This window comes from Pristiophorus japonicus, chromosome 2 (genome assembly GCF_044704955.1).
Source record: "Pristiophorus japonicus isolate sPriJap1 chromosome 2, sPriJap1.hap1, whole genome shotgun sequence".
In the NCBI taxonomy this organism is placed as follows: domain Eukaryota; kingdom Metazoa; phylum Chordata; class Chondrichthyes; family Pristiophoridae; genus Pristiophorus; species Pristiophorus japonicus.
In genome coordinates, this window is record NC_091978.1 from 242,446,975 (window position 1) to 242,459,451 (window position 12,477).

The 12,477-nt window shown below is 41.7% G+C and overlaps 1 protein-coding gene across 5 annotated transcripts in view; it reads left to right on the forward strand.

Moving 5' to 3' along the window:
• The window catches only part of prdm5 (PR domain containing 5), a 479,054-nt gene that overhangs the window by 386,631 nt on the left and 79,946 nt on the right, over positions 1-12,477 (forward strand). For all 5 annotated transcript variants that reach the window (XM_070863981.1, XM_070863995.1, XM_070863973.1 and 2 more), the window contains one exon: positions 11,566-11,651. In XM_070863981.1, the coding sequence (XP_070720082.1) occupies positions 11,566-11,651 (86 nt within the window). The remainder of the gene's footprint in view (positions 1-11,565; positions 11,652-12,477) is intronic.

Here is a 12,477-nt window from a genome sequence, read left to right on the forward strand (position 1 = left end):
GAGGGTCGATGAATGCGTATGATGTTGTGTATTTGGATTTTATCATAGCTTTTGATAAGGTCCCACATGGCAGACTGGTCACGAAAGTAAAAGCCCATGGGATCCAGGGCAAAGTGGCAAGTTGGATCCAAACTTGGCTCTGAGGCAGGAAGCAAAGTGTAATGGTTGATGGCTGTTTTAGTGACTGGAAGGCTGTTTCCAGTGGGGTTCCACAGGGCTCAGTACTAGGTCCCTTGCTTTTTGTGTTATACATGCATGATCTAGACTTGAATATAGGGGGTATGATTATGGTTGATAATGAAGAAAAAGCTGCGGACTGCAGGAAGATATCAATCAACTGGTCAGATGGGCAGAAGAGTGGCAAATGGAATTTAGTCCGGAGAAGTGTGAGGTAATGCATTTGGGGAGGGCTAACAAGGAAAGGGAATACACATTAAATGGTAGGATACTGAAAAGTATAGAGAAACAAAGGGATCTTGGAGTGCATGTCCATAGATCCCTGAAGATAGCAGGCCAGGTAGATAAGATGGTTAAGAAGGCGTACAGAATGCTTACCTCTATTAGCCGAGGCATAGAATATAAGAGCAGGTGGGTTATGCTTGAACTGTATAAAACACTGGTTAGACCACAGCTGGAGTACTGCGTATTTCTGGTCACCGCATTACAGGAAGGACGTGATTGCACTGGATAGAATATAGAGGAGATTACAAAGATGTTGCCGGGAGTGGAGAATCTTAGGTATGAGGACAGATTGGATAGGCTGGGTTTGTTTTCCTTGCATCAGAGGAGGCTGAGGGAAGACCTCATTGAGTTGTGCTGAGGAGTCTAGATATAGTGGTTAGAAAGGGCCTATTTCCCTCAGCAGAGGGGTCAACAATCAGGCAGTATAAATTTAAAGTAATTGGTAGAAGGTTTAGAGGGGATTTGAAGGAAAATTTCTTCACGAAGAGGGTGGTAGGGGTCTGGAACTCACTGCCTGAGAGGGTGGTAGAGGCAGAAACCCTCACCACATTTAAAAAGTACTTACATGTGCACTTAAAGTGCCGTAACCTGCAGGGTTACGGACCTCGAGCTGGAAAGTGGGATTAGGCTGGATAGCCTCTTGTTGGCCGGCACAGACATGATGGGCTGAAATGGCCTCCTTCTGTGCTGTAAACTTCTAGGATTCTATGGTTCTTTCTCTCAAGGGAAGAACCTCCCTCCCACCCGCCCCCCGCATATCGCTGAGCAGAAGAATAAAGTATGTAGAAATAAATGGAGGGGGGAAGTAATCAGAACGTACATGTGAGAGGCATAATGTCAGGCTTAGGAGGGGGCTGATGTTGAATGATGTCCTGCAGGATTCACTGCTAGGCCTCCTGTTATTTCTAATATGCATAAATGACTTGGGTACTCAAACCAAACATATGCTTGTTAAATGTGTGGGCAACACAAATAGGAAGAGTTTTGGACAATGAAAAAGAATTTAGATGGATTATGCAATCAGAAAAAAGATAAATTAAATCTAACACCGAGAAATGTTAAGCCATGCACAGTGGTGGGATAACATGCATCATCTTCAGCATTCCCTCGAAGTCGAGGATGACTTGCTTGCACAATAAAAATGAGTTCTCAGGTTACTGAAGAGTCCAATGCGGGACCTACAGTCTCTGTCAGAGGTGGGGCAGACGATGGTTGAAGGAACGGGTGGGTGGGGTGCCTGGGTTGCCGCGTGCTCCTTCCGCTGTCTATGCCTGGCTTCAGCTTGCTCTCGGCAAAGAGGCTCAAGGTGTTCCAGGATGTTTTTCCTCCACTTTAAGTGGTCTTGGGCCAGGGATTCCCAGGTGTCGGGGGGGATGTTGAACTTTTTCAAGGATGCTTTGAGGGTGTCCTTGAAGCATTTCCTCTGCTGACCTGGGACTTGTTTGCCGTGTTGAAGTTCCAAGTAAAGTGCTTGTTTTGGGAGTGTCGTGTCAGGCATGCAGACGATGTAGTCCATCCAACAGAGCTGGTCAAGCGTGGTCATTGCTTCAATGCTGGGGATGTTGGCCTGAGCAAGAACACTGACGTTGGTGCGTCTATCCTGCTAATGGATTTGCAGGATCTTGCGGAGGCAGCATTGGTGGTACTTCTCCAGTGTTTTGAGGTGCCTGCTGTACATACTCCATGCTTCTGAGCCATATAGGAAGGCGGGTATCCGTACTACTCTGTAGACCATGAGCTTTGTGCCGGGTTTGAGGTCCTGGTCTTCAAACACTCTCTTCCTCAGGCGACCAAAGGCTGCACTGGCACACTGAAGGTGCTGTTGGACCTTGTCGTCGATGTCTGCTCTTGTTGACAGCAGGCTCCTGAGGTACGGAAAATGGTCCACATTGTCCAAGGCCTCGTCGTGGATTTTGATAACCGGGGAGCAATGCTGTGTCGCGGGGGAAGGTTGATAGAGGATCTTTGTCTTACAGATGTTTAGTGTAAGGTCCATTCTCATATATGCCTCGGTGAAAGTATTGATGACGGCTTGGAGTTCGGCCTCCGAGTGTGCGCAGACGCAAGCGTCGTCTGCATACTGTAATTCAATGACGGAGGATGGGACGATCTTAGATCTGGCCTGGAGGCAGCGGAGGTTGAACAGATTCCCGTTTGCCTTGTAATTTAACTCCATTCCAATGAGGAGTTTGCTGAAGCATTGCAGCAGGGAAAATCAAGAAGAGCGTTAGTGCGATGACACAGCCTTGCTTGACCCCGCTCCGCAAGTGGTTTGGGTCTGTGGTGGATCCGTTGGTCAGGATCACGGCTTGCATGGCATCATGAAGCAGGCGGAAGATGGTGACAAACTTTTGAGAGTAGCTGAATCGGAGGAGAACGCTCCATAATCCCTTACGGTTGAAGTGTCGAAGGCCTTTGTGATGTCAAAGAAGGCCATGTACAAGGGTTGGTGCTGTTCCCTGCATTTCTATTGTATTTTCCGCGCGGTGAAGATCATGTCCATTGTGCCCCTTAGTGGGCATAGGAATATGATAAACAGGATTGACTTTTCATAGAGAGACTTGGAAAATGATGTGGAAGTTGTAGATTTGTTACGTTCAATGTTTAGTTAATGTAGATAAGCTGGGATACATAGCCAGAATAGTAGTCTACCGAGATACTGCTTTGTAAGCTATCTAGAAAAAGGCAGCTAAGTGAGCGCCTCATCATAGATATATAGAGGGTGCGACCGAATCATGCACATGGCATGCAGTGAGCAAGGAGAGATGTCCTTACCCAAGTTTAAAATATCAGCTAATTTAAATAAATTGAACACGTACACATTGGCCCTGCTGCAGGAAGCATTGGTGGGGGGATAAAATTTCTGGCTCTCAGAAAATATAAAGGAATATGGTCACTTAAAGATAAATAGCCATATAGGGTGTCAAAATTTCCTAGAGCCTTTAGTGGTCACTTAAATATTTGTCAACAGTTCCAAAAGCTATAGGGGGCATGAAATAAAGTCTGTGGGCAAGTGGTGTAGTGGCACAGAACCAGAGTGCCCCCCCCACCCCTCCCTTTCTGATATGATGGCTTTGAAAGGGGGCATGACTGCTTCAAGAAGTGGGAGTGAAGAGGGCCACCCTGTTTGGCACTCTAGGGCATCCTCCACCCATTATAGCAGTAAACCATGCCTGGCAGGAGAGGGGAACCAGACTGAATGCTGTGTATAGCACCTGCAAAACCCAGGGACAGATGCAAGAGAAAATAGCATACTTTAAGGAATTTGTCATGGTATGACTACTGCACAGTAATAGGTACCAAGTAGATGACTCAAAATTGCGTGCCACAAAGTCTTTACCGTCAACCTGTTCCACATTTATGCTTGCCCATGCCAAGTCCTCACACAATCTTACAGGTTTCTAAGAACTCATACGTCCTATACTTCAAAATAAGTCAGGAAGTAACACCAAGGACATGAATTTGAAATAGTGAAGAATACATTTAGAACAAATTATTTACTCAAAGAATTACTAATGTTTGGAAACATTCCCAGGCCAGTTAATCGAGGCAAGAACATTAGGGACATTTAAAATGCAAGTAGATGTTAAGATGGGAGAGCTAGGGTACTAGAAGGATGAGCTTCAATAGTTTGCTTTTCTTATGTTCTTAATGGCAATCAGTTAAATCATTGTTACTCCTTAGCTTCCTCTCTGTGTGAAAGGAATGTCAAAAGAAGAAATAGCGTAGATGCAGTATATAGTGGGGAACATCACACTGATGTATAATTACAGCACAATTTACACCTCATTCCAGGAGTAAGGGGCAGGACTTTGCATACAGATATCTCACCTGTATGCCAAGGTTTCAGACAAGGATTAATGATAAACTAATTGTCACAGTTGTATATAAACCAAGTTACTAATGTAATAATGAATTAAGGAAAATTGTGATTTTTGTTAAAATTAAACATGGCTGGTTTTGCATTTATTTGATTGTTATACTGTTGGATGTCACTGTTGAAAGATTTGACATCATTTCCATCAAACAGATCATTACTCAACTGTTATTCTTACAGCTTTCCCATTAAGGAGATGGTCAATTATTTCTTATGAGGATTTTAAGATGACAGTCAGTTGTAGATGCAAGGTTTTTTTTTAATGACAATATCAAGATTCTTTGGGGATTTAAATTCTGGAGCAATTCACACATTTTGCTGCCAAATCAGACAGATTATAATATAATTTAAGGCTGATGTTTCTTGATGAGCATTTGTCTGAAATTATTTGACATGGGGCACCCTTCGGCAGTCAATGAGATTCTGCTAATGCTGTTGGTATAACAGATACTTTGGTTTGCTATATGACAGGGTAATTTTCCAACTCCACACTGCCAGTGGACAGCCTCACCCTCTGATGGTGCATATTAGAAATTTGGGTGAGTGCCCGCATGATGTACCAACCATTATTTTAAGTGGCCATAGAATGATACACAATATGCATCCCAATTTCAGTATGGGCTGCCAATGGGTAGCGAGGTCATGAAATTATGTGAATGGAGTCAGACCTACATATAGGCGAATAGGGCATTCTGTTAAAACCTGGTTGCGTTTGTAAAGGGCTTCAAAGCACTGGAGCATCGAGATTTTTCACTGCTCTGTTTAAAATAACACTGGAGGTTGGATTAGACCTGAAATTCATCAAGATTTAACATTTGGTGGGATGTCTCAGCTGATTTACATACTCTTATCATCTAGAGTTGATGTTGGTTTAAACAAAATGCATTTCAGGGCCAGATTTCATGCCATTGCCAGTTGAGATGCAGACATTTGACTGAATTCCCTCCCAATCCACTTGCAAGGTCCCTTTTATTGTGTCTGTTGTTACAATTATTTTCCGCAAGAGTTAGAAATTACTTGCCCATATGGGCGTATGCAAACACAAAAATAAAGATCCATAACCCCAGTTGTGGATATGGATTTTCTGCCTGCTCCCATCGACGTGTACCTCCCAATACTCAGCAAGTATAACCTGGGTAATTCCACTCAATCCGCTCTTGAGAAGCTGGTCTCTTGGGGCATATCAAGTGACATGTTTACATCAACAGATGTGACTTTCTCAGAGGATGAACATAAGGTCATGTTAATGAGCCTTTGTCTTATAGTCATGTAGGAAAGCATGGAATAAGAAAAACAAATTCCGTTCATCAAACTCAGTCCTTCCATAGACATTGTATAATCTACCCCACCTAAAATGTCCTAAAGCAGAATTCTACATAAATGCTGTCTGATTGAAAAATTTAATCAAGCAAAATTGAATATTTATCTATCCTCACATGATATCTCAACTAGTGAGTCTTATGGACTGTTCAATCATCTCATTCTATACATATCCTTATGATCTAGAATTCTATTTATAAGACAATATTTTTCCAGCTATTTTACAAAGTTTTTTAACAGCATCAAACTGATTTTTTCTGAAGGTCTGCTCTACAAAGTCACTATGTTGTGGGATGGAGAGAGAGAACTCATCTAATCTGTAGTCTTACTTGGGGCTCATTAATTTTGAATATGAGTCCACCATTTCGGTGTTCATAGCCAAAGTCAAGTAGATTGCTTACTTCTACGGTATCTTTGACTCTCAATTTTAAAGATTTGGATCATGCCTTACCACTTCCCAATTACTTTCATCCAATGAAAACAAACTCACTTCCATGTATCTGTTCTCATGACCTGGACTTCTTAAGTTCTGGAATTTTCCTGTCACTCTCTTGTTCAAAAATGACACATGCACTTATTAGGAAATAATTTATGTCTGGAAAAAATAAACATATGGGAAGGATTTCCAAGCAGCGGGGAGGAGTTCTGGTTGAGTCCCCGAATGGCATGGAGGTTTAACTCCACAACTTGGGTGTTTTTCTGAAACAGGTTCCTCGCCCGCCCCCATCTAAGGACTCATTTTAAGAGTGGAAGCAGTCTTCCTCGATTCCGAGGGGGTTTGGAGAGAGATCTGAAGCCGAGTTGTGGGGGCCGGTGATTGCAGGGTGGTCCGATGGCATGGAGTGGCGAACAGGTTTGCTTGGGACGCTGCGGGGGAAGCACTCCTGCTCCTCGTGGTCCACAAGCAGGGCCGGAAAAGCACTTACCTGGTTCTCTGCAGCACCTCACGCCTCCCTTTAGCTGTCGGGATTCCCAAGGCTCTGGAATTAAGCATGATACACAGGTACAATCTGAGGCATGCAGCCTCACTAAAATATTTAAATGAGAGACCCGCCTCCCTTAAAACCGGAAGTGGGTGGGTTCAAGGCAGGTTGAGTTTGGGTTTGAGAATTTTTATATTTTAACATCCTACCCAACCCAAACTCACTTCTATGTGTCTGTTCTCATGAGCTGGACTTCTTAAGTTCTGTAATTTTACTGTCACTCTCATTCAAAAATGACACATGTACTTATTAGGAAATAATTTATGTATGGAAAAAATAAACACACAAGACGGGATTTCCAAGCAGCCGGGAGGAGTTCTGGTTGAGACCCCGAATGGCATGGAGGTTAAAATTACTCTCATGTAATCTGTTCCCTTTTATGTGACCAGCCATAAAATGCATTCTGTTTAGTTTCTCCTGATCTCACAGATATAATTCCATTTATATTTACTGATAATTTTATTTATGATATCAGTTTTGAGTGGTGTCATCCCTATAAAAGGGAAGACCCTGTCGAAAAATATTAGTGCTGCCCTCCCAGTAAAGAGAAGCACCTGTTGATGTATCTCTGTATAATTGAGCTTCGCTCAGTTCCACAATTAACTGGCCCATTTAAAATAGGATCCATCCACTAAGTACACATGGTTCATATTTCCTGTACCAGCATGGATTCCCTTATATTTAATCATTTTGAAATCCATCTGCCTTTCCTTAGCTCACCACTTTATCCAGTTTTTTTGAATCCTATAAACCTTGCCTATTCTAATCACCTGGCCACATCTTGGTGCCATCGGCCCTTTTTGTAATATTATTAGAATCCCCCACAATGTGAAACGTGTAGACAGCAGGGGACCCAGAACAAATTGTGGTGGAGCTTTATGCAGCACTTTGACATGTTGAACTGTTTCAAAGCAAACCTTTTGTAGTGCGGTGATTGTTATGCAGGCAAAGCTTTGTATTGTCACCTTCATGCTGCTTTCTTTTCAAAAATGTATTTTCCCTTTTCTGCCAATTTTCTTCTCCTCTCCCTTCCACTTTCCTGCCCCCTTCTCAAGGCAGTAACTCCTTGTAGGATTACAATTCCACGGGCAGCACATACCTGCTGGAACCTTGCCCAAATGGGCCATTCTTCATGTGTGAGTCTCAACAATGAGTGTGAACAGGTTATTCAGTGACAGGAGGCCATCACAACCAAGCCCAACTCTGTCTTCACACAACTTCTATGCAATTGTACTTCCAACAGGAGTTGCTGGATAGCTATTAGGAAGTGGAATCCTGGCCAATTTTCTTCCTCTTAATCCAATGGCACTGAAGCCAATTGTAGTGTGCCTACTGCTACCCCAACTGACATAAGCTAACTCGGCATACAGTAAGAATCTAAAGTGGGACCCACCTGACTCTGCTACTCAGTGCCTTAACCAGCTGGGCAGTCTGAAGGAAACCCTTCTTTCTGCCAAACCAATTTCCAATTCATCTAGTTAATCTGCCATTTATTTGTTGAGCCTCTTTCTTGTAAGTTTCACATGTAGAATCATTCTGTTGATTCCACATTCACTGGATATTTCTGATCTGTTAAGTTTGTTACTTCATCATTGAATTCCAGTAGGTTTGTGAGGCATGATCTATTCCTTCTATAACTTATATAGATGTGTACTGATAGCCCATGAAATTATTTTGAGTGTTTCCGCATTACCATCATTAGACTAACTAATGATTCCCTGATCCATATCCAATTTGCAATCCTCAGGTGAAATCTGTACTTATGGAACTACTAAAAACATGGAATAGAACTGCGCCTTTCCCCTCACTTATTTCCTTGAGGATTGTAAGGTGTATGCCATCTGGTTCTGCTGCTTATAAATATTTAATTGCTTGAGTTTCTTCACAACACGTGCTTTACTGACCTCTACAGATGTTGTAGATTTCAAAATCAGTTTAGCAGGATCTGGAATTTGTCCGAGGTCTTCATTTATGAAGACTGATGTGAAGAATTAATTTAACACATCAGCCATTTCCTGATGCCCCATAATATTTCCATCCAATTAACCCATGAAGGGAACAATTTGGTCCTTGACACAATTTTATCTATCACTTTACAAAAATGGTCTTTTGTTGCTGCCCACGTTTCATCTTTTCACTGGCCTCATATCCCTTCTCTACTTATTGTAGTTTATCATTATGTGACATTTATATGGTCCCTAGTCTTCACTGCTTTTGATTCATTGTATCTTTCAAAATAATTATTTGCTTTCTGGTTATTATTGACTTTATAACCACCAGAGTCGTGGGGGCCGAAATTGCCCCTTTCCAAAAGACCTGTCGGGGAGATAAGGACTTTTTGCCCGGGGACAGGCGGTGGAAGCGACCTGCCTGGAATTGCTCCTGGGATGACGGCGGTGGAAACAGTTTTGCGTCGTGCCTCGTAGTTTTCACCCTGGGCGGCAGCACACAAGGCGATGATGCCATCGTCATGTGCGCCGACCCCCTATCGCCTCACGCCGACCCCTTTACACCACACGGGGGGACTTGCCCCGTGGGAACGAGGTTGGCGTGGTACAATGCCATCGACAGCTTTGCGGGCCACACAGCTGAGGTGGCCAGGGCGTCCCGCCTGCCCTTAAAGGGGAGAGCCTTGCGCCACGACCGCCATCTTGTTTTTTGTCAGCCGACTTTGCAGTCAGCACGACAATGGCAGCCACTGGTTTGGCCACCCCCTCTTGGGTGCTGGGCTGCTGGCTCGGCCGAAACCCTCCATGGTGGTCCAGTGTGTGCCACCGAAGCAGCTGCAGAATTGGCAGCGGTGCTCCCCTTTAAGAGAAAGGGAGGGACGTTATGAAGCGTCAATGTGGCACAACCGCATCGCGCTGAGTGACATCGGCGCGTTTTCGCCCCGCGAGATCGCCTCCGATACTGCACAGAAGTTTTTTCATGCAGCAAGGTCCCAATTCCGGATCATTTATGTTCCACTTTTGCTGGGCGATAAATTTCTATTTAATTCAAATTGTGGCAATTTCGTCCCCTTGGTCTTGGGTCATTTTCTCCATTTCTCATAGGAATAAACTTCCTACCTGTATCACTTCAAGAACTGAACACATCAGACAGCAATCAGGACAGCACTGGTCCATTCATCGTGTTTTCATTTAAGTAATTCTATCTGTCGATCTCTCGCTCTGTTGCTCCATCTCTCTTTCTCTCTACCTATCTTGATGGTCTTTTTGATTTTCATATAATTCCGAATCCCCTCATTGTATAAGTTTTTTTTTAAACAGCTTTGCTTTATTATCAAAGGTAGAGAACATAATAAGAGTTTAGCAGATGATTTTCAGTCATGGTGCTTATTTGATAGATTCCTTGAAGCGGGCACATCTTTATTGTAAATGCATAAATAGAATTTAGTGCAATGGGTTATCTCTCTGCAGTGTGCATAAACAACATTTGCTTGATAACAGACAGATGGTAAAATGTTGTGTCGTATGCCATCATTTTCAGTTACCTTGCTTCTTATTATGTTTAAGGTGTGATGAAGCCAGGGACATTAGCAAAACTCTATTTAAATTTATTTATGACTTGATGGAGCCAGGAATAATAATGATGACTACATTTTAAACAATAATTTAACTTTAAAAATGTACTCAGCTTTCAAAGGTCGATATGCAGGTACAGACATGTAAGTGGAAATATGTTACAAACATGACACTCTACTGTTCTGTGGAAATACATTAATGAATTTGCTGTATGTTTCTGTTATTTTGGTAGTTTTTAATGTTTTCAGCACTGTTTGTTGTTTTTCATGGCAGTACAATTTGTCACGGTTTCAGGGCCTAATTCAATTACACATAAGAATAAAGAAGAACTTATTAAAATATTGAAGCTAAATATTACTTCATTCGGTCGACTAGTCAAGTTTGATATTTCAAATTTCTGATTAAATACAGCTGGTTAACTGCAATTGGGTGAATAACTTAGTTTTCACAACATTTTACTGAATTATAGAAATATGCATTGAGTATTAGAAAGATTATTCTGTTACAGAATATATTGCCTCTTTAGTTGTAATGGAAAATGTTCTGAAATGTAAACAATAGAAATTGAAGATCATGGCATTCTATTTATTTCATTTGATGGACTATCAAAATAAAACATTTCAGAAAGCGACTGGGTACACAATCTGTGTTTTAATTGTAATAACATTTGTAATCAGGGCAACAGAAGTAAACACTGCTTAAGAATAAGCAGCTAAAATCCATTGTCAGAAATGAACATGATACAAATAGAATTTATTTTTGGATTTTAGTTTCTATTCACTTCAAAGAAATATTTGTGTAACTGGCATTCAGTTAAGTGGCATTCACGATACAATAAGCCTGGGAAATAAAGAGGCTTCAGAGAAGCTGTATTCATTTTTCTTTGTATGGTATCTTGTATACATAGGGTACATTCTACATTTTGAACTTTAGTGATTTTTAACCTTTGCTTTGGAAGTCATTAGAATGAGGCCTTCACTTTAAGTAAAGTGAAATTTCACTTTGATATCGAAACATATAACATTGGAGTCTAATTTGGCTGGCAAATAATATTAAACATACAATAACAGGACTGGGCTGTTCATTCATTAGGTCACTATTGCCTTGTATGTTTTTTTTAAAGTGATCTATGTGTGGAGTTGTACCTTGTTAGCAAAGATCAAACAGTTCAGAGTGGAACTTTGATCCAGCCTTCAAGTGATTGAGGGAAACCTTTCTTTATGCACAGTTTATCCAAAGCTCTGATCTGCCTGTTTGATCAAAAAAATGTTAAGACTAGAGGAGAAAGTGTTCCTCTTGCCATGCTGTGCTCCCTTGATGTGCCGAGGCAGCAGCTCCCCTCTTTCTGTCACTCGACTCTGTTCTCTGTTTCACTGATGGTTATCTGTCTTGTTTGCAGGTGAGCGCCCCTACCAGTGTCCCTACTGTGACAAAGCTTTCAGCAAGAATGACGGATTGAAGATGCACATTAGAACACACACACGGGTAAGAGGAGATCATCTTTCTTGCTCCTTCCTTCTGATGGTAAAAGGAACTGTTGCGATATAGATTATAGGTAAAGTTCATAATTGTGAACTAAAACTGTTATTAATTTTCAGAGTTTTTGATATGAAATAACCTGATTTGCTCTCTCATTGCAGAAGTTATTTTTTTAAATATATTTTAGCTGTTAGTAATATGTTCTAGCCATGAATGTTCTCATTTTTGAGGACATGCTCATAACATTGTACCACCAATGACTTGCTATCATGCAATAAACTGCTGCAGCAAGGAGACACGAATTAATCCAAAATTACAGGTTTTTGCATGAGCAAGAATATAGCTTCAGTGGAACAAAGGCCAACAATATTGACAAAATTGAGAGGCCAGTAATATGATGAGATTTGACTGCAACCTAATCACTTTTTTGATTCCTCACTTAGTATTAACATGCAAGTCAGAGTTCTCATTGGAATCAGTGTATATGATCTAGTTACAAAATAAAAAATGACTGAAGGTGGTACCGCATGATGCCAGGTAGAGTAAAAATGACCATGATTCCTACCTGACTGATGCTGGTCTTGTGTAGGTGGCTCACCTTCCCACATGGCAGTTTTCTACACAGTCTAAAAGAAATGTTTTAATAAATTAAGAAAATGTTGTTTGTATGTGTCTACCGTACATTTGTTTCTGATACTGCTGAAATGGTCGGAATCTTCCTGGTGCTGCAAGTGTGTGTTTGAAGGTGGGCCTGCTGTCAAAATGGCTGTGATTGACAGCAGGGCGGAAGTCTACTCTGAACCCGCCTTCATGTGAATTTCCCAAGTGCCGG